At 41.7% G+C, this 27329-nt stretch overlaps 2 protein-coding genes across 2 annotated transcripts; one reads left to right on the top strand and one right to left on the bottom strand.

The window, feature by feature from the left end:
* The first annotated feature begins 3387 nt into the window (after positions 1-3387).
* On the top strand, positions 3388-16753 carry LOC308132440 (LHFPL tetraspan subfamily member 2a protein-like). The gene is made up of 3 exons (XM_080499540.1): positions 3388-3475; positions 13638-14357; positions 15308-16753. Exons 2-3 carry the CDS (start codon positions 13946-13948, stop codon positions 15562-15564), a joined length of 669 nt encoding a protein of 222 aa, XP_080355666.1. The 5' UTR covers positions 3388-3475; positions 13638-13945; the 3' UTR covers positions 15565-16753.
* Positions 16754-16951: 198 nt separating this feature from the next.
* LOC308132948 (secretory carrier-associated membrane protein 1-like) lies at positions 16952-26458 on the bottom strand. Its single transcript, XM_080500175.1, has 9 exons — positions 26301-26458; positions 24850-24930; positions 24543-24653; positions 22549-22660; positions 21107-21235; positions 20507-20666; positions 19999-20100; positions 19788-19905; positions 16952-19557 (listed from the first exon to the last, which is right to left on the bottom strand). Exons 1-9 carry the CDS (start codon positions 26355-26357, stop codon positions 19396-19398), a joined length of 1032 nt encoding a protein of 343 aa, XP_080356301.1. The 5' UTR covers positions 26358-26458; the 3' UTR covers positions 16952-19395.
* Between the last annotated feature and the right edge of the window lie 871 nt (positions 26459-27329).

The raw sequence follows: 27329 nt of genomic DNA, 5'->3' as shown, positions 1-27329 counted from the left end.
CCAAGTGGAGCAAAGACTATATTGGAATACAAGTTATTATTATTATTATTATTATTATTATTATTATTATTATTATTATTATTATTATTGTTGTTGTTGTTGTTGTTATTATTATTATTATTATTATTATTTCTTCCTTATGGAACTGCTTCATTTTTTTATGATCTAAAGTTATTCAGATTGAAATTACAATTTGCAGCCTCATCACAAGTGGCCACAAATGTGATCCTTTATGGACATTGCGTAAGTCACATGGGTCTGACTTACACAGTCTTTCCAACTTTCCAAAGAAACTATGACAAGCGCGAGGACGTCTGGTGCTCTGCGGAGACACAGTGTTTTATAGCGGCCTAAGCAGAGGATACTGTCCAGCGCATCCTGGATGACTCATAATTGCACACAAGGCTATTTACACAAGTGGCGTAGAGGTGGTGACACAATCCATGCTCAAGTAGTTTGCCTGAAATACATGATAGGACAAGTATAAACAGTCTGCGTCATCACATGCGATCGAATCACCCGAACAGCTTATTAACGCCAGGTCTGCTCTGAACGGACCCTGAAATAGTTTCACAGGCTACCTGCTACCTTCTGAGGAACCTCATACCAGGTCCATTTATAGACCAACCGTGACTGGATGTTTCGCTGGGGGGAGGGTGATTGGGGGATGTTTGCAGAGCGTTGTGTGAGCATGCACACAAACAGCACACAGAGGAAGAAAAGCGATTCAGGAATTTGACAGTTTTGACACTTTGATGTAATATTGCTATCCCACATTTCCATCGCACTCTGGCGTACACCAAACCTCAACATGCACCATGTTCCAACGTGCATGGGCGTGCCAGGACCCATTCAGTGCTGCTTGCAGCTTTAATTTGATTTATTACCCAAAGATATTAAATACTTTGATTCGGATCACGTTGATCTAAAGTTGGTGAGTTATGGGAATTTCAAACCAGAGAAAGGCAAAAACAAATAAACATCTACAAAGGAATGAAATTAGATCCATGCTTCTTGGTATTTTTTTTTTGTTTGTTTTGTTTGAGGTTGTCGTCATCAAGTTCACCTGAGTTTCTGACTCCCAGCTTGACAGTTACTGATGTTTGATTATGTTTGTTTATGTGGAAGGTTTAATGTGTCCTCGGTGAGTGAGAAACAGGAGGAGTTAAAGTACTGTAATGGAAAATGTTCAGAAATAGACCAACCTGCTCATTTTAGTTGGACGAACTGTGCACACGCAGGCGGTACCTTATTCAAAACTTTGCCACAACCGCTCCTATCTTAGTTTCAAACATCTGGCATGATTCATCTTTTTGCTAGTTTTAAGTTTCAGTTTCATTAATGTATGGAACACACTCACTTTTGAGACAGTTATGACAGCGCTTTTTTTTTTACACACACAAACACTTGGAAATCTGTAAACGCATACATCATGAATGGTACCATCATCCTCATCATCATCATAACTTCCTCCCCACAACCTCTAACCATCTATCCCAATTATCTCTCCCAAGGACTCTTAAGTCCTGTCTGCTTTTCCCATGAAGCTGCACTGCAACTCAGAACATCTTCCTGTCTCTGAGTGCCGTTGTGACCGCACTTCTCTATTTACAGACTTTTTCTGCCTCCCACTGTGTTCTCACCAGGATGACACAGTCAGACAGAACTGGCTTAGGAAGAGAGGAAGTCCTGAAGGCAGAGAAAACCAAATGACACGGTGTCCCGGCCTGCAGAGCCAAGGCACCGTGTGAGCCAGACTGCGGGGAAGGTTGGAGGCCGTGAAGAATGTCAGCAGGACGGCGTGACAGAAACTCCCACTGCTGCATCCAAGGGAGGACATGACAGCTGGTGTTAACAAGGTGGAAAGGGGTGGGTTTTTGTTTGTTTGTTTGTTTTTTGCTGTTGCTGTTTCAGTTTTTTTCTGTATGGGTTGTGCAAGAATACCAAACACCATGCAGCAGGAATGCAGTAAATACCAGTGTGGTGAAGTGTGATTTGCAGAGTCACACACACACTGTAAAACAGAGAACCCAGTGCAAAAAATATCATAATTATACATGTGAAGCACACAGGCTAACGTCAACTTCCACTTTACAATCCAAGATAAAAAACTGCACAGTAGTGGTGTCCAATCCTTGTCCTAGATGAGCATTTTCTACTACTACTACTTGCTCCAATATGCACATTCATCTTTTTAAGAAACACCAGCTTCAGAAACACCAATTTATCTCTGTGAAGCTTCCAACTCCACATCAGTAAATAGATTATTGTAAAAGTAAAGAATATTTGTGGAAATCGTACTAAGCATTTTTATGGAGTGGATGCTCAGGCAAGGCCAGGAAGTTCCTGCTTTAATCTCAAGATGCAACATGACTACTCCACTTAGTACAAGAGTAATGGACAACTGGACCTGGACAATGGCAGTAGTAACACGAAGGATACAAGCTGTCATTAAACAACAAGGAATTATTCTGTTGAAGCAGGAAGAACTTTGAAAACATGCAGGATCCTTCCAGGATCAAGACATTTGTCTGCTTTGGAAGGTCACTACATTTAACAGCAACATTTGCTAAAACAGGGTGTATTTTTGTTTTTCTCTTTTTTTTAATGCCGAGGCAAATAAAAAAAAAAAACCTCACACCTTGGATGGAGATCAAACCGCTGCCTGACGCAACCCCCTCAACCACCACAAAGCCTGTTAGAGTACCAAGGCGGAGCAGAAAAGGCTTAAACGACAATAAATAAAACACCATGCGAGCCGTATTAAGTGTTGCTGTTGCCTCCTGATTGTTTCCATCTAACAGGTAAAAGCATGCACATGTTTTTTTCTCTCCAGGTTTGCCAGCAAAAGCTTGTATATTTTACTTTCACTTCGTATTTTAAGAATCAAATGAGTTTCAGATCATTTTGAATCTATGATCTGTAGAGGTATAGAGACCATTTTTTTTCCTTTGAAGAGCTCAACTAAACTTTGAGTGTGATTTGAAAATCTCATAAATATATATATAGATATATAGATAGATACACTTTCCTATTTCTTCGGCCGTGTTGCGTCCATGTGTGGGAACTGGCGCCGACAAAGTTTTAATTAAAACCGCAGAAAAGAAAAAGGCCTGACCTCTGAATGTCATTACTCAGACAAAGAAAGGAGGCTGAAAAGAAAGTCTGAATAAATCACTCTTAACTGGGAGAGAAAACAGGACCTGGTCATCATCTTTCACATCATCTCTGAAACTTCTTCTCGCCCTCCTCTCGCTTTTACGCACGGAGGCTGGGGGATGGTAGCGGGAGGAGGTGGAGGAGAAAGGCCGACGTCAGACGGTGGGAGGATGTCTTTTTGTGGGAGGGAACAGGGCAAAAGAGAAACGTGCAGAAGAAAGAAGAGGGACTGAACTGAATGGGTTTTGGGAAACCGGAGAGCGACCGCGGGACTCGAACCAGCGTCTCTGTGCGCTCGCACTCTTTCACACTTCGCGTAAGTAGACCAGGCGACATAAACACGCGTTATGTTGACAGTAGTGACTCCAAGCTGCTGATGATTCTTTCATTTAGGAGGCAGTTGATTTATAGCTGTACTCACAGTGAGAGACGCGTTTATTTCTTTTGACGATCATTTGGCGTTCTAATTACAAAAGTGGCGTTCTATTAAAGTCTGCATGCGTCTTTAAGTGTCATTGCTACTTTACACACTTCGAAATCTTGCTAAATCCTGTCACATCTTGGCGGCTGTGCATCAGAAAAGAAAAGTAGCAGTGCTGGTTCCAGACTTATCAGCAGATGTGTCCAGATGCAACATGTGGCAGCAGTTTCAAGTCACCTTTCACAAGAACAGTTTTAGATGTGGATTTGCGCGCGCGCGCGCGCACACACACACACACACACACACACACACACACACACACACACACACACACACACACACACACACACACACACACACACACAACCCTGTGTCCTTGATGTGCTGGGAGGGAGGAGGTCCATCTCGATGTGAGAACCACCCATGGAGTCTCTCTGCCTGAGACACAACCCAGCTCAGAGAGGGAAGCGGTTCTCCATCATAAACCAAACAAAACCAGGAACATCTGCACTGTTTGTTTATTCAAACTGACTTCAAGGACAAGCTATTGAAAAGTGATGAGCGGAGGCAATCACCATTTGCTAGCAGAAAAGACTTGTTTGTTTGTTTGTTTTTTAGTTAGTTTGTTTGTTTGCTCTTTTTTAGTTTGGTTCACCTTGGGAAGTGTTGGTATTTTGAGGGGGCTGTTACAAATGATCCTTTGTGATGTCCAACAAATCCCAGGACTTGTTTTATGATGCAGTCACACTGTGATTTACTTTAGTGAGATTGCCCTGACCTGCCTTCTTCTCCCAGTATGAGGTTTGACAAGCGTAAACTTGTTATGTGTCATTGGATGGAGGACTTGCCAAGGTGAGCACGAAGGGAAAGTTTCTTTCAGCGGTGAAAACAAACTACATGTTAGTGAATCCAAAACACTCTCCAATCGCCATACATGAACACCATCTACTGAGAGTTACATATAGTGGTTTGGCTATGTGCTTGGCTTCATCCCGTTGAGTGTAGTTGTGAGCATGAACTGTGAGTTGGGTCAGAGGTTCAGGGATTTATGAGTATCATTTCTTTTCATCCTGTGGTGAAGTCAAGTCTTTGCTATTCTGCTGGTTGCAGTTTTTTGTTGTTGTTATTGTCATATTTTAAGTTGATTCCTGTAAACTATAACTCATTGGTCTTTTAAGATGTGGTGCTTCAGACACAGACATCTGGGACCCCCATGGAAGGGGGGGGGGACTATTTGCCAGTGTGTAAGAAAGCCAGAATAAGGTCCCATTTATACAATGTTTAAAGTGAAAACACATAATTTTAGCATTTTCTTTTCAGAAAAGATTGCCATCTATGTTGCGATGTTTTCAAAAATAGCTAAAGTGCTAAAAATAATGCAGTTTTCATGTAGAACCGCTCGTAGGTGCTGTTGTTTGTTTCTGTAATGAAACCACACTTGCGCAAAGAATAATAGTTCATAAACATTAACAATGGTGAATACACTGACATTCGTATGGACAGAGGATGAAGGATTGTTTTTACAGGTGACTCTCAACTATAAAACTACCAAGTCCCAGGATAATATGGGAGTCATGACAGTGTGGAGGCAAACATTGTTGTTATTGTCCATCTACTCATGCATGTGCAGAAGAACTATTTCATGACGGCTGTGGTGCTCATGTCCAGTAAGAGCAAAGACTGGATGGTCCGCAGCCTTTCCACATGGCAATCTGGGGTTCTCCAGCTGAGAAACATTTTTTTTTCTTCCATAATGCATGCAACAGTTTTGCAGCTTTGTTTTATTTTTAAGTGTTACATAGTGCAATAGTGTGGGTTTACCTTTTGCCTCTGCTGTAATTTTTGAATTTGAATCTGTATTATCGCACAAAACATGTAAAGAACGTGACTGCGGAAACAGTAGTTTATCAAAACTATTAAATACGTCATGTTTTAATGGAGATATGCTTCTCATAAGCATATAGCTCAGCTGTCCCTAACAGTCCTAGTTTTTCATGTGGGCTACTCATAACAATGAATTGCTCTAGTACTTTACAAGTAATCTGATACTCCGATGAAAGATCTTGATGTACCCCTTGGATTCTATTGAAAATAATCCCATTTTCTTTTTTCTCATGTTATTGTTGCCATTCTGTTTTCTGTCAACTTGTTGATGCACTTTTGAATCTAATCTCAGCATCATGTTTGTCTCTGAAACTCATACCTCATTACGGCAGCCTTTTAGAAGAATGCATGTTAATTCCAGCTTAAACAAATTTTTGCAGTCATAAAACGCTCAAGCCACTTTTTAGTTAAATTAACAAGCAAAACCCACCAGTGAGGGTTTTTCAGAAACGCTGTTGAAAGCGTTAAACGAGGTTTATAAGAGGAACAAGAGAGTTCAAGAAAGAGAAAGCTGTGTGTGTATTTGTGATCTTTCCAGGAACAAACTGGAAAGCAGGAGTAAAGAAGGAGTGGAGGGAGGCCATGTCATGCCTGTCTTTGTGTAAGTGAAAAGTGAGGGTCACTGAGGGGCTTTGTGAGTCTGGAGCTGTTGGGGCCGCGGTGGTGTCAGCGCGGGGAGTGAGGGGCCGCGGTTCAGCACAGATTGAATAGGTTAGGGGCCGCTGCGACCTGTCTTTGAGGATTGAAGGACTGAATTCTGGTCTGACGGTGGCACGTCTTTGAGGGCTGGAGTGGGGGGGGGGGCTGTCGGCTCGGCTTTGTGCTTCGCTTTTGTTGAGAGAAGTTTCACCAAATGAAGAGGGCTGATTTTATTCAAACACACACACACACACACACACACACACACACACACACACACACACACACACACACACACACACACACACACACACACACGCACGCACACACACACGGCGGATACTTTTCTCTGGGGAAGTCATGCGTTTTGATGCAATTAAACCCTGGATGAGTGAGCACAGGCTGGCACCTTTCACAGTTTATGAGTGTGCATTTATTTGCTATTTGCATTGTTTTTGTTTTTGTGCATCAGTCAAGTGGGCTGTATTGTTTTGGCGCGACGCTGGAGGCCTTCTCACTATTGACTCCATGTTTACGTTTTGGAGCCCCTCATTGTCTTCGAATCTGGGGGCCTCCGCTGGCTGGGTATGGAAGTTATAACTGCTGGCACCTCTTCAACTCTTCATATGCAGGGTGGGAATACAGTGTGATGGCCTTTCACAGCTTGAAATGTTTTATAGTGTTTAATCTAAGTTTGTCAAATAAATTCTGCTCTGGAGCACCCAACATGCATTTGATGGTGGCCCTTTTTCATGGGATGGAGTTATGAGACAACTTTGAGAGAATGCCTACCCATGGGAAATATTATTTCTGCTCGTATGGCGCTTTCGTTCACTGTTTACTGAGGGAAACAAAAGCTGCGGCTCACATGGTTGTGGTTAGTGAGAAAGAGCTCTTGAAGATAGCTGCTCTGCTTGTTTCATAATATCTTGGACGATTGAGAATGTTTCTTGTAAACCAAAGAAAGCTTACTCACCATTGTGTTTATCTTCTCAGATGCTTTGTATGTTTTATGTGACTCAGTCTGTTGCTGTCGCTCTCTCTCGCCTCTGTATTCATTCAGGAAAAATGCAGTAAAGGGAATTGAATGTTTGCATAGCCGTAGCCCAAGGCCTCAGGTAACCAAAGGAGGTGTTAATGTAAACTCATTAGCTCCTGCTTCAAGTTCTCTCATCTTTGGTAGTTTTGTTTTTTTTTTATTCAAAAGACTACGTCGTCTTTGACATTAAACACGGATGCAGTTACACAACCTCCCAGATTATCTTTTTCACTGACAAATCATGGCACTGATGTGTTGTTGCTCAGCAGTAACAAATGAGCAGTGATTAAAGTTGTAAGTCACGCTGCAGGGCATGTGTGTCTCTGTTCTGGCGGGTCTCGGGACTCTCAGGGAGTCTCGCTAAACAATTCTCTATAAAAATGAACCGAAACTCCCCTGAGTAATTGAAAGTTGAGGTGTAGTATTGTTCTCTGATATTCGGGCAGTGCCTGTTCAGTGTTGCACCCACGTTACTGCGTCATTTCAGGTGGAGCTCAGCCGCTTGCATTCTTTTATGAAGGAGGGATACGTTTGGTCCTGCCTCACTTTGACTTGTGGCTTCCTAGTTACATATCTCTTTGGGTTTTCTACTTTACTGATTGTTACAGATACTGGAGGCACTTTGACCCTCATCAGTGTCTCCCTGTCCACAGATTGTTTGAGGAGCTGTGTAGCCCTGGACATGGTGAGGGACACCCTTCATGTGGTTTTGGTTTTAGTCCCACTCTTCCTGTGTTGTCCACATGCAGGACCAGACTGGAGTGGAGCAGCTTCAGGAACACATTGGTTTGTGGTTTCTGATGAGTTGAGACAACAGAAGTAATGCAGTACTCTCAGCCTATTACAGAGAAACATAAGTATCTATACTGTTTATTAAGTCATGGGTTTTTGTTCAGCTTTCTTTGTTGTAAATCTCAACACAAACCTCTTAGCACCCCATTATGGAGTAATCTGGGTCAACTGTGATCGTTCTGCCACCCACCTTCAGTCCTCATTCACTTTCACCCTTCAGATCTGACTGTGTTGGCCGGCACTCATTACCTCAGCTATCTGGCATGCGACCAGCACTGTTGCTGATATCTCAGACCAATTACTCTAGATTTACTACTCAGTGACCTCCTCTAAGTAACGGCCAGCAGACTGACCCACATATGCCTTTGCTGGCTGCTTTTTCCAGGCCTTTGATTCACACTGATGTTTTCCTTCATTAGTACAATTTTTATTGAGCATGCAGGCTGCTTGGCCAACAGGTTTCACGCCAGAGCTGCAGTCCACATATCTGGCTTTTGGCCTGCAACTTTAGTCCTGTGGAAATTCCAAGAGAGAAAGTTTGTTTGGTTGCTGCAAGGAGACTGTTCATGTTGGCCCGCTCAATGTACGGCTTGATAACTGTGTATAAATTGGCTTCAAGCCCCCACTACATGCATACAAGCCTGTGTGGCGGGCTTGGTTTCTGTCAGGACAGGAGAGCAATGTGGGATAAAGCACTTCCAGATCAGATGTATAACCACATCACTTGTTGAGCGTCTTTCATCTTGTGGCATATCTAACGTAACATCGGTCAAAGTCTGCATCGTGGAGGATTTCTAAAAGAAGCGTGAGACTCCCTGATCTTTGAGTGTAGGTGATGATGCATATCTAGCATAGTGACTTTGCAGACACATGGCGAGCTGCAGAAACAAAGATCTGACAGTGCTGAAGATGAATATCTTTCAAGAGCAACTGGGAGACAGAGATCTCTCACCCATGGTGCCTTGATCGCTGGATCATGAATAAGTCATAATTCAGAGTGTCTGAAGTCCCGTGAAGTGTAAAATACTTTTCCCTCACCGCTCACACAAACACAAAGTAAATCTTGACCTTGCCAAGGAAGTGCTGTTTAAGCAATTTTCCCAGAAGTCTTTTGAACAACCAGAAAACAAGCGGAAAGTATTCATCAGTCTCAGGATGTTGTGACCTTTATGCTCACTAAATGAGGATGCAGCATGCAGTATTTTCTGTATGCAGTCATGATAGCACAAATAAATGATCAGTTACTGAGGCTTGGGTTTTTCTTTTTTTTTCTTCCTGTTTCCCCTTTAAATTCTTAAATCCAGAAGTCCTCTCATGGTCTCACACTACTTTGCTCCCATACCCAGTCAAAAAAGACTTTCATTTAAAAATACTTTTTGTTTAATTTCCCTTTGACTGCAGTCTTTAGTGAGACTTCAGAGTGCCACGATGAGGTATGTGTGTGGAGGTTTCCTGTAAGAGCTGAGGGAGATCACACAAGGTGCCTGCTGACTGCTTTGACAAGGTATGTTGAGGCTCCGTGTCTGTAGTTTGAAGAGGCAGAGCTGCTAATTTGTGGGCATTGTAGTCTTGACAGAAAGCACCATACCTGTTCAGGCTATAATCAGCTGCAAACAGAACACGCAAAACTCTGCAGAGAAACCAGAATTGTCACCTGGGTGGCTGAAAACAAAAAAAAAGCCATGCACACTTGTGGACATGCTGTGTACACAGTTGAAGATTAATGTATATTTACTCAGGAGTCGCACACATTCAACACGTATGTACTTGTAAAAAATGCTTTTAATAGAGCAGCAAGTACGACTGAGTGATTGTTGTGTGAAAGAATGGAGAGTTGGATAAGAATAAGGGGAGTCATTGAATAATTTATAATGGAGCAGGAAACGGCACAACTGTCCTTGGCTTCATCTACAAGCTTCAAATACTTGATAATTCCTTTCTGTGAATTGTTCATACAGCCACCATTTGCTGCATGCAGAATCACAAATGCAAACACAGCTCTTCATACCCTTTTAGCTTTTTTTTTTGCCTGTACATGGGCAGAAACAGGACCTTGACACCCTCACAACATAAAGGCTCTGAGGCCTTCTGCATGGACACTGATGCTTCCTGTTTGCTTCCTGTTTATTTCTGCTGTTTCCGTTGTAGTTGATAATAACCTGTGACGTTACTGCAGCTTTTTTTTTTTATCTACTACTCTAACTTCCTTCAGCTCATTTGTAACTGAAATGTGCCCCCTCTGTTTATCTCCACACTGGATAATTATATGCAGACGGAGTATTTTGCTAGAGGTTTTGTGGAATCTCTAATCAAGATGTGAAACTGTAGAATGAGAACAAAGAAAAGTTCAAGTGTAGTTGTGACCCTGATATCCTGCTCACTTGAATGGGAGATTTAAAGATAGACATTGAACTTAAACCAAAGCAGAGGGGAACACAATATTTTACTATAAAACGAACTGTTGAAAGAACACAACCACCAACTTCAGACTGAACAGAATGACACCCACATCATGACTGTTTTCAATGTTCTACTTCCTCCTCAGATGTTGTCACATCTTCTACTTTGTGATTATGACCTACCTCCTTTGGTTTGCAGTCAACCCCAAAATCAGACGAATCATTCAGCTGTTTAAAAAAAAAAAAAAAAAAACTGCACGAGACAATCCTCATACTTTGTGGCCCTGTGAATGTCTCAGTTTTCTTGGCCATGTGAGACGATATACAGCCTTAGAGCTCACTCCCTACATACGTGTTGACATGATTCACTATCTTCAACCATGGCGTGGTTTTGTATAACCTAATACCACACTTATTCCCCCCAGGCCGTCAGAGTGACTTATGGCTCTCAATGACTGTTTTCCTGCTGAACTTTTCATCACCAGCAAAATGACACATTCAGCAAGAATGGGTGTGATTACACGATAGAACAGTCCACTTCCATCAGTTAAACAAGCCTCCCTTCCTTTTTATGTGAAAGTTATGACTCCAATAAAGTCTGATTTATAGTATATCTCAAAGAGGAGAGAAGCCTTCTTCATACTTAATCTGAAGCCATGCAAATAAAATGTTTGGTTTTATGTTCATCCACGTCAGTCTTTTGGATTTCTCACACTCCTTTAGTACAAAGTATAAAGACTTATACTGGATGAATGATATTAGTCCAGTATAAGTCAAGAGTTACATTCCCACTGGATACTCCACAAACCTGGTTTCAGTTTGGAGGAGTATAAACCATGACAATACATGGAAGGATTATTTCAAAGCCCCCTTGAGGAGGAAAATCATTGTTACAGTTTTCATCTCATGCCTCTGGATGAAATTGAATTGTTTTTCCCAGCTGAGCCAAATAGTTGAGAAAAAAAAATATTTATGAGAATTCAACATTTTCCTTCTGATAAGCAGCCATTCAGATGCAAGGTGAAAATATTGTGTTTACTTGCACAATCAAATCCACAGTGATGACCCAGTGTCACTTGCTTGTTAGGTCAAGGTCAGCATTTAAGGCTGTGGAGGGTGGACACAGAGAAATGACAGGAAACATTCCTAATCTTGTGGAAATTAGTAAAGACAAGTGTAGAATGAGTCATAACCCTAAAATTGTTTTATATAAGGCACGTAATGGGAGGAGTTATCCATTTAAAAAAAAAAAAACCTCACAATTGATATTATTGATTGGCATTTAGGATGATACTTGAGAGAAATTGGGAAACACATGAAGTTTGTTTTCATGGAAACTTTGAACATTGACATTTTAGCTCCTGTGTCTGGAATCATGTGTGATACCTCCGTCTGAGCTAAATGATTGTCAAAGAATTATGATTTTTATGTTTTTTCTCCTTTCGTAAACCTGTTGTCAAATGTCTGATGATTCATCCTGCGCTTGTGGACTAGTGTTCACTAACTTCATACAGAAATGCACATGCAGCTGAGCAGGTCTCAGGGTGGAAACATCTACACCTTCACAAAGACGAGTCTGTGTCTCCTCTGCACTAACGACAGCTTCATCGTGTCACAACTTGCTTTGGTGGTTTTTTTTTTAAGTGCGTCCACAGGTTTTGTGTAAATAGGCTAAATCTGATGTCACTCTAAGATTAGTTTTGTGGTTACGTTCTGAACAGCCTGTTTACGTAACTTTGCTGAATTAAGTTCCATCTCTTCAAGTTGTGCGACACACGATTCAGTCCAACCGACTGATTCAAAGACATTAATCTGACACGCTTTTATTATTAACTTTCTTATGGTGTCATGTAGAAGGTTTCTGCATTTGCTGTGTGTTTTTCATTACATCGTGGATACTCTCAAGTTAGTCTGTGTGTTGATTTTATTTAGAAATGTGCGAATGACTAGCTCTTATGGTGTCAGTAACTGTGGTTTTCAAAGTGTGGGGAGGGGCGTCCCCCTGGAGGGGGACAGAGGCCTTCTGCAAAGTGCAGCAGCAGGAAAAACTTGTATATATTTCGCTAGAGCCGAAACCTTCAGAATATAATTTGTTGTAACTGTGATAGAGACAAATTCAGCCCCTAATCCAGATATGGGTTTACTTTCTAGCTGGCATCTCTTTCTGCTTTAATTTGTCTTAAAATGGAGGATACAAATGGTTCAATATTAGTTTTTTTTAGAGGATAGAAATATTGATTCTTTTTTTAAATACCAGCTTTTTGTCAGAGCTTTTGGACTTATATATGTCAAAGCTTTGACATGTCTTCCACATGTTTGATTGACTTTGTTTTGCTTGGTGTTTAGCTCGATGACATTAGTGTCCAACCAACAATGAAGCAAGCAGTGGTGTTATAGCAGGATTTAGAGTGAAACCTAATTCAAGTACAAAGAAAAAGTGGCTTCAATTATTTGTATTTTTGCACTAACAAACTCTAAATAAGAACTGCAACAGGTCACTTTCCATCTCACTCCAACTTAAACGAGAACAATCTACCAAGAGACTCAAGATGACCTGGCAGCTTCCAAATCAGATCCAACATACTTTTCCCTGTTGGATCATTACATTCAAGAACTTCCTCGACGCTGTGGAGGCCAGTTTGGTCTCAACAAATAAAACACCACTCAGCAATAGCACCACCATGACTCTGATTGTGAGTTGTACACATGAACATTCACAAGAATACAACTTATCCCTGATGATGTCCACCACCCCCACTAATATGTATTTCATCGACTCAGGCTATCATGTGAGCAACAAACTGAGTGATCCGGTTTATGAAGTGCGAACGTGCTGCAACATTGCGGCTCTGGCATGCCGCACTGTGTGTTACTGTCAAATGTGGCATGCTGTAACAAAGCTCTGCACTGATCTGTGTTAACAGCTGCACAGCAAAGCACACAAGGCTCCCGTCATGTTGCAGATAGGATCCAGCACACGGTGGCTTGGCAGTCGTGAGGGAAATAAACTGTGTGTGTGACTCATCGTACCTCCTCAGCAGACATCTGGATGTGTTGCTCATGCTGAACTCACAGCCGGCTGACAACAAGTTTGTGGTGGCATTCAAAAGGGAGGTCTGAGGGTGAATCCTTTTTATGAGAAAAGCACAAATTGAGCTTTCTGTGGGCCATCTAGCAAACACCTATGAACTTAGTTATTCACAATGAAGGGGAAATCATGCACTGATCTTTGTCATGTTTGAAGCTTTTTCACATCTTGTCTGGACAGATTTTGCCTGATTTCATGTGTCTTGTGTTTCGGTAGGTTCGCTCTTCAGGCAACGTTGTGACTAATGGAAGCTCCTTCGGTGCATCATAGCTGTTTTGGATGACCGGAGCTCGCCTCACAGAGGAAGAGAGAAAAACAAAGGAGAGTGACCACATCTGCTCTGAGAGGATAAGATCTGCAGCCCATCTGGACCTGAACAGGGAACCTGCTTGACCCTTTTTTCCCCTCTAAAGAAAGGAATTTCACCTCCCTGTTCACACTGCGTTTGTCACGTTCTCTTTTTAAAAGGCTATTTATTTCATCATCCTTTTTCTTTTTTTTTTAACTTGTTCAGCGTTAACGCAATGTGCCATGTTATCGTGACATGCCGGTCCATGCTCTGGACCCTCCTCAGCATCGTGGTGGCCTTTGCCGAACTCATTGCCTTCATGAGCTCCGACTGGCTCCTCGGATTCCCCCGGTCGGACTCCGTCGTGAGAGAAGTAGGCATGTACTCCCAGGAGTACCGGCCGTCGCTCGGCCTCTACAGCCGCTGCCTCCGTGTGGGGACGCGGGGTGTCGGGGTGAGCTGCGGCCCTTATGCTGGCACCTTTGGAGAAGTGGCCAGTGGATTCTGGCAGGCTGCCATGTTGTTTCTGGCAGCTGGGACAGTAGTCCTCGGATGTGTGGCCTGCATTTCCATCTTCAGCTTGTGTTTTCAGAGCATCCTGAAGAAAAGCATATTCAACATCTGTGGCCTGCTCCAGGCTATTGCAGGTGAGACATTTGTGTGCATTGAAGTTCATATTTACACACATATAAACACAATTATGATCATCATATTATTTATCCGGGTAAACTGCTCCAGATCGAGCGATGCCGGTTTCCTAGAAAAGTTGTGTGCTTTTCTGTCTCTGCATTTTGGACTTTATACTCTTTTATCTCCTGCACGAAGTCTATGATAGAGGTCCGATGGCACAAACTCCAGAAACCTATTAATGTCCTCAAAATCCTCTGCTCTGGTCATTGAGAAAAGGTGTTTTTTCACCAGCGGGTGCATTGTGGAGTCCTCGCACTCCAAAAAGAGTCGAGTCTCTGTCACGACAGATAAACTCCAGAGAAAGCCATTTTTCTTAACCAGAACTGATATATTCATGTACAGTCTCATTAAAGACAACTATGTTTTGATTTACTTTTTTCACAAGTTGGAGGCACAAAGAGGCAATATCCATGCATTATTACCTATGAGCAATACATTTTCCTTGCCGTGTTTCTTCTAGGTTCATATTTTATAGGCTCGGGGGTTAAAAAAAAAAAAAGAAACTTAATGTTCTCAAACTCTATTCCTAATAAAACATTTTCTGAAACAGTCTTGACAAACAATGCTATAAAAGGAAGTATTTCATGTAATCAAACCGCAGTGTTAGTTATTGCTTGCGGGATTCCATGTTGCACCATCTGGCTCTACATGTTGTCGTCAACGCTCATGATGCATCCTACGTTCAAAGTGTGTTTGCATGTTTTCCTAAACAGCAATGTGTCTGCACCGTTATGTGACGCAGAGAGCCGTGTGAACCTTCCCTTTCATCACAAATCAAGAGCTTGTCAGCTGATAAATAGATGTTATCGTTAGCTGAGCTGAGTCACCTACGCTGTGATTTGTTGTGCTTTCAGCTCAGATGTTTACAGGATTTGATCTCCTCGCCTCTCCCTCTCTGTCCCTTCAGGCCTGCTGCTGATGGTGGGTCTCATGCTGTACCCTGCCGGCTGGGGTTCGGAGAAGGTGATCGCCTACTGCGGCCCTGACGCCTCACCTTTCAAGCCAGCTTTGTGCTCGCTCGGCTGGGCGTTCTACGCCGCAATAGGAGGAACTCTGGCAACGTTCCTGTGTGCTGTTTTGTCCGCGCAGGCTGAGATCGCCACCTCCAGTGACAAGGTCCAGGAGGAGATTGAGGAGGGAAAGAGTTTGATTTGCCTACTTTGAGCGTTTGCTAACATCAAGAAACTCCACAAAATCATTGCTGTGGATGAACAGACAATTCTCTGGGGGGGCTGGTTGTTGATCAGAAAGAAGCCTTGGTGAAAACCTTTTTGCTCATTATGTGTTGTCTTTGTAAATCTATAAACAGCAATTAGGAAAAGATTGTCTCAGAAACTTAGCTGCAGCACAAGACAAAGGAATATCGATGTATCCAGTGTTTCTCCCGATTTTTCTACCACTTTTTTTCATGAAAACAAAGCACTGTACGGCCACAGCAGGTGATTATTTAAAGAAATGATACTGTGTATTTACAGTACTGTTATTGGGGCAGTGTGTTGGTCTGTAATATGATGAAACAAATCAATATGACCACTAGTCAGTTTGTCACTTAAATCACACAACAGTTCGATAATGTTCTGTTCAAGACTGTTGCTAACTTTAGATACACAGCTGAAGGGATTGTTTCTTCAAAGGGAGTTCCTCCTACAGCTTTGTGTGTGTGTGTGTGTGTGTGTGTGTGTGTGTGTGTGTGTGTGTGTGTGTGTGTGTGTGTGTGTGTGTGCGTGTGTGGGTGTGGGTGTGGGTGTGTGTGTTTTCATGAGGGGATGTTTGCGCACAGTGAGACAAAGCGGGCTCCACCATTGTTTATCATCTTATGATAATTTCCACTTTGAACATACTCAAAGCTGATTGTTTGACATCCTGCATAGCACCACAGTACTTTTTGGTTTATTTTCATTCTCAAAATGCACCTGATATTGTGTTTTGCACTTGATCCTGTGTTCATTTCTCATTGCTGCATATGTTCAGTCCTCGTATTTTCATGTTTTCTTTCATCTGTGCTCCATTCACCACTGTAAATGTTATTGTTCATGTGACGCTGTGCTTTTATTCATCGTAGATGACGTGCAATAATTCCTGAAAGTGTTGTCCGCTGTGAGTGTGAATAGACCGAGTGTGGCTGAAAGAGAAGTCATGACATGGATTTATATCAGAAAGCATTTCTAGTCTGCCTGTGCTTGAATTGATATTTTGACTGCTATATTTGTTACATTAACAAGAGTAAAACGGCATCTGTGGCATTCAGCGACAGGCTTTGTGTGTGTTGATGTGTGAAGAGTTAGTTTGTAATTAAATAAATCAGTCTTTCTTAAGCACATTCAGGTGTGATAAATGTGGCAAATCTTCAAGCCTCCGCACAATTAAGTGATTTAAATCTTTAACTTTACTTGTTATTCTATCAGCTCTATGTAATGCACATATGGTATAAGTCGAGTAAGCGCTGAACATATTCCTGGGGAATAAAAAAAACCCTACAAAGAATTCTTTCAAATTTTATTTCATGTTAATACCATAAATATACAAAACTCAAACTATTTCACATGCGACAAAGGCCAGACAAGAGTGCATTACTTTTTTTTTCACTTTTTACATGTGATTGATAATGGGGTTCAATTTTTCAATTTTACAAAATATACAGGTGTCCCTTTTTTTTTTTGGGATGAGTTTCTTCTCCGATTCAGTGAAATAACATGGTCACAGGTCAAACACAGGTTTGTGTCAGCAAACTTCAAAAACATCTTGTCCTGTACTGCAGACTGGCTTGCCAAGCACATCAAGAAAAACCCTACAGTGGCATGGCTTCATTTAAACACTGGATTCAAGATGGACATCTTGTGGGTGTGTGCAGCAAAGTGAAAGTTCTATAAAATAAAACATGGAGAGAGAAAACACATCACAAAGTAAGATTTGAAAACAAATCTATATGGACATTTGGTAGATTTCTCACAGCTTTTCAGGACATAGAATAACACTTGAGGGAGACTTTTTTTCTTCTTCTTCTTCTTCTTCTTCCTTTCATACAAATCACACACACACACATCCTTGTACAACAAGCACGTCTCTTGCAGGGTCCAGTCGCAACGATGTCGAACACTTTTTCTTTCTGTTTGAATCTAGCTGATGCTATGATCACGTCGTTACAAATTCGCACACGAGGAAACAATAAAAATGAGACGAACAACCAAATCAAACAAAACAGACAACTTAAATTATACCATAAATAAAGACATGTTTGCACTAAGGTCAACAAATACCAAGAAATGTGCAATCATAGAAAGTAACTCCAGACAAAATCAATACTGTTGAGATTCATTCTTATCTTCACTTGACCCTCGACTTCACGCTCAAAAGAAGCTTTCGTCCAGTCATCATGTAAATCTTTAGACAATCATCACCACCACTATGAGATGCTAAAGCACAAACAATAAAATGTAACTCATATCACACTTCAGTGACAGTAGTCTGTACAATGTAGTGCTGAATAACACTGTTAATATTGTATATAAATTAAAGAACCATAGCGATATAACTGAATGTGCATCAAGCCCAATCCTCTGTAACAGTAATGTTCGTTTTGGCTATAAAACATGAGGCCAGTAATCCTGACCAGAGGGGAATCAATGGAAATGGACTGTTGGCCTATCCAGTGTACATATACACAGGATCAATGCTTTCTTACTATCTCGGGTTAATGTCAAGAGAAATCCGGAGCTTAATCGCTGTCCAGGTCTGCTTCTGTGACGAAAGGCAAGCGAGTTCTCTCTACGTGTGGCGATTCCTCCCTTCTAACAGGAAACAAGACAGCAGAAGGCCGCAGCTGAGCAGCCCACATTTATAGCAGCGTTAGTTTTCAACCAAAGTTTGAAGAGCTACAAAAGAAATAGCAGTATGTTAGTGTCATACGCACAACTCGAAACCAGCACTAACTTATTTCCTCCCCTGGAGCGCATCAGGGCTGAACCATCAGCGTCATTCAAATAGCCACTGGGGACATGCAACTGCTGCTCAGATTAAAACAAACAAACAAACAAAAAATGAGTAAAAACCAGTCGCATCGACCAACTCTGCCAGGGAAATGGCTACCTTCAGTGTGCTAATCATGCATGTCTCCATCATGCAGTCAGATCTAGAGATGCTGCCCACTAAAGTCGCACACAGAGCAGAAGTAACGGCTCCACTGACAAGTTTCACTGGGGGGTCCTTAAATAAGAACAGACATCTTATTTATATGAAACATGTTTTACCATAACCAGAATGGTACTTTTCTCATAATAGAAGCACTGATAGAGGACATGGTACACTTTACCTTCCAGAGCTCAATAGCCAAGTGCTGGATTATTAAAAATATAAAGGAAAACAAAAACAAAACAAAAAAACAATGTCAGAGCCACAATTCTCTCAAACATGAAGCACACATTTGCACAGAGGCCTAACCATTCACACATACATTGTACTTTTAGTACGTGGGCAAGGAAACCGAACTAAGTGCAAACGACCTCGATCAGATTATCACTCTTCATGACACTACACTGGATTCATCAGGCAGGAAGCTGCTTGGAGGTCGTCACCATGACAAAAATAAGGTATGCTAAGACCGTGACCCCTGCCTGACCTCGGGATCACCTCGGGGGGGGGGGGGGGCCAGAGATGAATTCCCCCACACACAGTCTACTTTGAGTCACTTGCGGGATGATTACAGGGATGCTGGCAGACGGTCACCTGACTGAAAAAAGCAGGGTGGATGAAGGAGAGGTTTTGTTTTTCTTACCGTTTTATAGCTTCAGTTGAAGATGCACAACTCTGGTCACTTGTGTATTTTTGTTAAAACTTTACAGTTCTCAAGCAAAGTGCGCAGGGCAATCTTAGCATTGTAACATTCATAAATAGAATTGATTCGATCCGAGAACCGGCAGACCCAGAGCTGTGCATCTCCATCGTTTCAGTGCGTTGGAGTGTGTGTGTGTGTGTGTGTGTGTGTGTGTATGGCTCAGTTTATGGATGAGGTTTAAAGGCCCCACGAGCGGCGTTGGATGCAGCATTAGCGGCGGCGTTGGCCGCCGCGGTCTGAACGGTCTTGTTGGACATGACTCCGGTTGCAAACTCCTGCTGAGCTTTCTCAAAACTGGCACCGGTGGTACGATACAGTGCATGCACCTGGAAGGAGCAGGGAAGAAAATGAGTCATTGAAAACTTAAAGTGAGCACTGCAAGATTACATTAGATATACTTTTTCTTTCCTGGTGGATTGGGAACATTTCCCGTTTCTTTTTTTTTTTTTTACCTAGTATTCACAATAAGCTCATGTCATGCTCGCTTTCATTTAGTCTGAGCTTTACTGAGTCCATGAAGTTGATGACATTGATGCTAAACGTGTGGGTGTGGTACCTTTTTAAACATGATGAGGGAGCCCACAGACAGTGCGGTGAACAGAGCTGCGATCAGCAACATGATGATTCCCACTGGGATACTGGTGTTCAGACCAGTTAAAGCTGCGATCCAACCGCTGGAGACGCACAAACCGACACACGTTCGTCAGTACAAAACTCTTGCAGAGGACGGAAAACAAACCTGTGCAAGCCCAATAAAAACTCCTCACCAGGTTCCCCACCCAGTGATGCCAATAGACTGTAGGACGTGAACTCCGAATTGACAGATGTAGACGAAGAAGAAGACAAAGAAGCGGAACGAACTGTCGCTCCTGTGCAGAGGACAGAGCAGAGCAGCTGAGAGAAAGTTCAACAGCAAACACGCTTAGAGAACACACTTTCATATAAATATATATACATACATATATATATATATATATATATATATATACATATATGATATGCATTTCTCATTTCCCTTTAAGTTTCCAATAAATCTCAAGAGGAATTCAAAATGAAGTTTATGAACAAAATACACATTTTTCGAACTGAATGGAAACATAAAGATAAAATAAAATCAGCAAATTAGGTATAAAGAGCAACCGAAACAGCATTTTAACTAACACGCCTATATGTTTTTCTTGCTTTTGGATCCAACCAGCTCAAACAACAGCAAAATATATAAAGTGAATAAACGATCTGCTTATTTCTGGTATAAACTGACGTGTTTCTACTCACCTGAAAGCCCCATAAAGTGGTCTGTACCAGCAGACGAAAGAACAAGGGGTGAAGAGCAGGAACCACAGCATGGCCAAGCCAAAATCTACTCCACGAGAGGCGTCCACGCAGAACCAGGCCAGGCAGCCGAACATGTTCACAAAGAGCGTGCCTGCGTGGACTGGCACAATTTTTTTTTTACAAAAAAACATCATTAAAAATGAAAACAGTTGTTTTCATTAAAAAAAATACAAATAAAATAAAAATCAAGCAAATGTTTCTGTTCAGTAAAATGAACACATTGTGTGTTGTAATAGGCAATGTGTGAGAAATGAGTCTTCAGGGTGTCAGTGCAGTCTCCATGCAGCTGCTTCTGTTTCTGACATCATGAGTGCTGAATTTGAAGCGTGGCCGGGGATTTATTTTGTTAAAATCCATTGACTGGTATGAATTGACAAGCACAGCATTCCTGTGTCCAACTTCAGCGCAGCTGGACATTTATCTGGCAAATGATTTGATTCCCAAAGAACATTTTGAATATTGTCACACATTTTTATGCCCACAAGTCAGATGATTTGTCTTAAGATATTTGACACAATATTTAATTCATGATCCACTTACACATCCAGAGGTTGTACATAATTTTGACAGTCTTCTGGAACTCTACAGGGATGTCCACTGCGATGTCGTGGTAGAAACACGGTCCGACGGGAAACTTCTCGGGCAGCGGAGGCCAGTTGTTCTTACGCCCTGTGCAGACACAGAAGAACGCTCATAGTATGAATCTTTTTACAGGACAGAGAAAGGTCAGACTATAAAGAATATTTGAGTTGACGAGGGTGAAAACTGCTTATGTAATATATTCAAACAACAACTTAACTTTTTGCTCAAACTCTTTGCTTTTGATTTTCACACAAGTCGTTCTTAAAAGTGAAAAACAAAGCAGAAGAAAGAAAGAGCACTTCTGAGGATAAAAGTTGACAAAGCTTCAGCTTCACGTGTGTATTTAGCATTCAGAGGGTTGAAATGTTCCTTAAATAATACATTTTGAAACAGATTATGTTGCCGCCGTGGTGAAAAGCTGGTTTGTTACCGTATTTTCCACCCTATAAGGCGCACCTAAATACCTCAAATTTTCTCAAAAGCTGCCAGTGTGCCTTATAGCCCGGTGCGCCTTATATATGGACGATTGTTCTACTCAAGACTGCTATTTGACAGCTGAACAACCAGAAGCTTTTATTTTGACAACTCTAACTTCGCAACCGGATCTTCAGAGCGGACCACACTCCGCACAACACCTTAATCACTCATGGTTGCACACCAACATTCTAACAAACCAAAATAAACTAGATGAAATAATTACTCCCTAAACTGGGGAACAAAAACACAGCATAAACACAATCAACACAACACCAAGCCTAACAACGAGCCACAATAACCTCCAACAACACAAAACATGAATTTGTCGCTGCAAGGCATGATGGGACATCATGCCTTGCAGCGACAAATTCAACCTGAGCTCCTCAGTGCAGCCGATAGAAACTCCCATAATTCATTGCAGCTGTTTGTGGTGTTTTAAATGCAATTATTGGGGGTTATATTTGGTTTGTGGTGTCGGTAATAATTGTGTTGTGTTGTGTTTTTGTTGCTTAGTTCATGTAGTTTAGTTTATTATTATTATTATTATTACCGGTAGTTGTAAGTTGTCAACCAGTAGTGAAGTAGGTTTTGTGTGTAGTGTCGTCCTGGCATAGGCTGCAGGTAGACTATTAAAATAATGTGTGTGCACCTCTCTGGGTGTTAGAATCAGTGGAAAATGTAACCTAATGGCTTTGAGCTATAAATGTTGCTGACCACTGGTCTATTCCATGCGCCTTATAGGGGGGTGTGCCTTATATATGAATGAAGTTGTAAATTATGTCAATCAATGTAGGTGCGCCTTATAACCCTGTGCGCCTTATAGGGCAGAAAATACGGTACTCAATGCAGTTGTGGATTACTCTTTGACCGCTCACGCTCCGGTCACTGAGGTGTTGGGGGTGTAAAGTGGGTGACTGACTGACCTCCCGCTGCTCCGTGTGACTGTAACTCCCGCTCCCGGCGGTCGAGCTCTGCTGCCTTCTTCTCCAACTCCTCCTGCCTTCTCAACAACTCAGCCTGAGCGCGCGCTTGATCCTGACACACGCGCGCGCACACACACACACACACACACACACACACACACACACACACACACACACACACACCTTTATAACATCCGCCACACGTCACATCTAGTAGATGTGATATCCAGTCAGGTAAGAAACGAGGGGGTTTTTCCACTCAGCGAGAGTGAATTAGTTTGTGAAGGGGTAAATCACAGGCCAAGATTAGTAAAAGTATTCAGCTACTGAAGCTCAATTGCGCATCTATCAGGAAGTACTAAAGTGGTGCTGAGCCGAATTACTGACACCTTTGATTTTTATTACAGAATCTAGAATATTTTCACAAAAATTCTAATTCATCAGAATTATTAAACCAAAAACATTTGGTAAAATACCTCCAGTTCTTAAAAGAACAAAGGGGTCCTATATGACAGTAAGGGTTCAGAAGACATATATATCGGCACCTATTTAAAAAAACAAGTTCCTGAAACTTAAGGCGAAATCAGACTCACTTAATCTCAATTTTAATCTCTTAATTAATGAATGCTGGTTTATGTATGACTGTGATTGAGTCCAGACAACAATTATTTGTTTGCTTTTTCAAGTATACTACTGTATTTTCATTGTAATTTTTTTGCCCAAAACTTTGTAAATGTAAATAAACTTCAAGAAGCCAGCACAAAAACATTCTGCATGCCAGTCACTCTGGTCAGCACTGTAAGTTGAGAGGGCATCAGGTGAATCCACACTATACATGACAGGGACACAAGGGGGCAGAAGAAACACTAGATAAAAGAGAGTACCTCTTGACGTAGCTGTTGGATAATCAGAAAAACAGAAGCGTGTGAATAAACGAGAGGAAAGGTGAACCTGAGGCAAAGACTGAATCTCTGGAGCGTCATAATGACGTGAAGCCTCAGTGTAGAGCAGAGGTGGGCACTCCTGCAGGACGATGGCCGGCCACCACCACATGTACCCACCTCTGGTCTAATCTATGCAAACACCTTTCCTCCTCAGACTCACTGCTTTAGGACAACATATGTGATGCTTTGAACACATTGTGTTGCACCTCTCTGTCTTCCGTTTGGTCTTCAGCACATGGAGCTCACATTGATTACTATCAACATATAGTTTGTTTCATCAGCCCAAAGAAGTGATGAGCGCTGCCACATTGGTTTATGTGGGTTTTTCTTCTCCTGCAAGTTGGTATAAATGCATGCATTTTATGTATGATGATTATGGTCTCCATCAAAGAAGAAAATATGAAGAACATCTGACCTTAGGAAATATTTAAAGATTTGATTGATATATACGAAGCTAAAATTATGAATGAAAAAAGCTTCAAATAGGACAGTTTATGTGTAATAAATCAGAAATACTGTAAATAAATAAAGAATTTTCACAATTATGTTAAAAATTGACTTTTCATGTGTACTGTACTTTGTGAGATGCAATGATATTTCCGTGTTGTAGCCTGAGAGGCTCACATGTTGTTTTGAATCCTTCAAAGTTGAAAGTATCAAGACGTCTCTTGAATATTGACCAGTCAGCAACTACTGTAAAATTTCTTGAATTAGCTGTTCATGATTTTCATCGTCACACAAATGAAACTCATTCACAGGAACTGTGCTTCCTGGTCTCCTCATTAATTTTTTTCCTAAATGACTTGCAGAAAACAAACAGAAAATGCCATGTTGTGGTCATTTCTGCATCACGTTAGTTCCACTGTAACTGAACTTTGAGGCATTTGATACAGAAAGTCTTAATGCACTATTCATATTTGTAGTTTATTTCTGTCATGCACACTTTTGTTTTCTAGTGACAAAAGGATATAATGCAACACATAGGCATGTGTTCTAACCCAAGTCGCGATACACCGAAGCAAATAAAGATGATGTGATCATCTGCAGTACCTGAGTCTGATGCTGTGAGTACGCTGGCGGCTCTTCTGTGGGCTTCATGATGGCAGGCTGTGTGTTCTGGGAGGGGGGAGGAGCAGATTTGGGGGCATCTCCAGGTGCCGCCTGTAAAACCAGCAGAGATCCTCTGTGTTAACATTTGTCCAACTGAGAGACCAGAAGAACTGTGTCAGTAAAATCCTCTGTGGTGATAAAGAGCGGGAGGCGGGAAAGAGGGGAGTGGGTAAAACGAGGTGACACAGACACTCAGTAAAAAAAAAAAAAAAAAAAAAGCAACAAAACAAACGCTGGTTAAGCTGACCGTTCTGGCGTCTGTGAAGGGGTTATACTCCTCCAGACCACCAGGAGGGGCAGACCGCGTCACCTGGGTCACCGAAGGATCCTACGGGGCACAGAGGTTCACATAGGAATTTAGGGGGTTAAAATTACAACCACAAGATCAAAACCACATATTGTAATGTTTATTAGTAAGAAGAAGTGCCACACATTTGGTGGGTCTGCTAATTCTTATGTTATAATGAACAAATAAAGAAGAGACCACCACAAACATGCAACATTTGCATTGCAAATATTTCCTTAAAAAATGACAGGAAGATAAAATGTAACAATCATGTACAAAGATTAATAATCATTGAAATATATAATTAAGGTAAAATAAATAATCAGTTGGATTTCATATTTGGTAAGATATACAGGCTCTGTCTTGGAGTGGCCAGTACTGGAAGCCTTCATTGGATGGGCTGATTATTAATAGAATTGCTGATTGGTTAATGTGAGAATATCTGGATAACTGACACTGTTTTTCTGTTTGCAAACATGATCAGATACAACTATTCAATCTTACCAATCAAAAGTGCTACCTGATGCTTAACACTAGATTAAACATATTAGCTGCAACCACAACAGCCAAATGATGTTCACAGTGAAAAAAAGACATTTCCCAGACCAATTTAAAGAATAGATTTGCTATTTATATGACATGATGCATGAATGTTTTCTTGAAATTGGGGAACTTGGAATACTTTGAATAATTTAACATGCAGGGGGAACTGAAAGAGACCATTAATGACAGACTTGCAGGGCAGGATTGCCAGACAAGCAAACAGTGTGCAGGTTTTCAATCAAGCCAATCTCCACCCACAGCAAAGTGAAAGGAGTCAGCAGTAAAACCTCCTGCTGAGGTGATGAGAGCCAGCACACGAGCAGCCTGTGGGCAGCTCGACTGAACAATGAAACACGGTGATTGTCAAATGATCACCTCACAGTAAGACGAGGAAGCAGTCCAACAGCAATATAATTGTCTTTACTCAATGCGACGTTAGTAGGTGCAGTGTCAATCTGTGGCATGCAAGCTAAGTATGTTTACATCGGCCTGATACAAAAAAAAAACACGAATGTAATACGTCTAAATCTCCAGGACCAACACGTCAAATATATTTACAAACGGCTGTAATTTAGTCACACAAACACCCCAGTGTGATGCTAAGCAGCCAGTCCAGCAGTGGTGTTTGCTGACGGGGAACACAGGCTAATGCAACACCGAGCTAACATCAGGTGTCTTTGTTTCCATAGTGTTTCATATGTTACGAATAACAACCACGCGTTGAAGCTGTTAGATATTTCCTTCTCGGTTTATCTTCGTATATTTTGGCCACACGAAGACAGGGGACCACCATAAATGAAGAGGTAGATGATTAGCCCTTCCTGCTAAATAACGGGGCCACCAGGCTAACAACTAGCCGACTGAGCTACCTGGAATGGATTGCTGAAATCCGGGTCTGCGAACGGGTTGCTGTCAAAATCGGACATTGTACAGGCTTTTGGATCACGCTTTCCCGTGTGTGAGAGCTCCCCGGTTCTCCAGGGAAGGGTCAGTCCTCTGCTCTGACTGCTTCTCTCTGCCGCCCGCAGTCTTCTCCGCCTCCTTGTGATGGAGACCCCTCGCTTAGCACACTAGCTCGTAGCACAAAGATGGCAGCGGAGGAGAGGTGGACGTGATGGGCGGCGCGCTGACGTCACCGTTTCAGCACCTCGGACAGCGAGACGTCCGCTCAGGTACACTGATACGCACGCACAGGAGCGTCTCTGCTGAGCACGTGCATCTCATAAAACCTTTAAACACGAGCCACACACGACATCTTTCGATTGAATGAACTACAATTAAGAACATTTTGTTCGCTGTCAGTATTGCGATAAGATTTCTGTGAAATACAAATACTTGAATATATGATGTTAATGTGCTATTTCTCTCGGCCTTAATTCACATTAGCTGTGTGCCCTCTGGTTTTATTTTCTCCTTTCTTCATCGCATGCCAGTCTGCAGTCCCTACCAGCAGTATTTCAGATTTTCTTTTGGCCATTTTCCTTTAGTGCTTCTGGCTTCTGACGTGAGGCCACCAGGTATGAAATAATTGATGATGATAAGCCAAAAATACTGTCATTAGTTCATCATTGTTATTTTGTGTGCATGTTTTGCAATTGATTTGTTTGACAATCCGAAAGCTCTCGATTTGAATTTGCGGTGTATGACACAGTGAATAGAAACGTATTGGTAACGTTTATGGTATTCCTGTTTGTCTTTGTAATAAGCATACTGTGACTGTACCCTTCATTACCGCGTGAATGAATGCTTTTCAATCTATTGTGCAACTCAATGTTCAAGATACATTTTTTTTTTGTTGTTTGGCAATTTCTCCCCAGATATCAGATAACTAAGGCAGCATTGTCAGCAGGGAAATTGGGGAAACTTTCGACTCCGAGCTAAATAGTCAGAGTTTCCTT

Source organism: Blennius ocellaris (genome assembly GCF_963422515.1).
Source record: "Blennius ocellaris genome assembly, chromosome: 7".
NCBI lineage: Eukaryota > Metazoa > Chordata > Actinopteri > Blenniiformes > Blenniidae > Blennius > Blennius ocellaris.
This window is presented reverse-complemented; position numbering and strand designations above follow the sequence as displayed.

What these genes read in the sequence shown, in the direction of transcription:
- LOC308132440 (XM_080499540.1), top strand. Translation starts at nt 13,946, where the DNA reads ATGTGCCATGTTATCGTGACATGCCGGTCCATGCTCTGGACCCTCCTC. An exon ending in CCTGCTCCAGGCTATTGCAG is followed by an intron (nt 14,358 to 15,307) that starts GTGAGACATTTG and finishes CTGTCCCTTCAG; the next exon opens with GCCTGCTGCTGATGGTGGGT.
- LOC308132948 (XM_080500175.1), bottom strand. Translation starts at nt 26,357, where the DNA reads ATGTCCGATTTTGACAGCAACCCGTTCGCAGACCCGGATTTCAGCAAT. An exon ending in ATTTCAGCAATCCATTCCAG is followed by an intron (nt 24,931 to 26,300) that starts GTAGCTCAGTCG and finishes TGTGCCCCGTAG; the next exon opens with GATCCTTCGGTGACCCAGGT. An exon ending in GTCACACGGAGCAGCGGGAG is followed by an intron (nt 21,236 to 22,548) that starts GTCAGTCAGTCA and finishes GTGTCTGCACAG; the next exon opens with GGCGTAAGAACAACTGGCCT.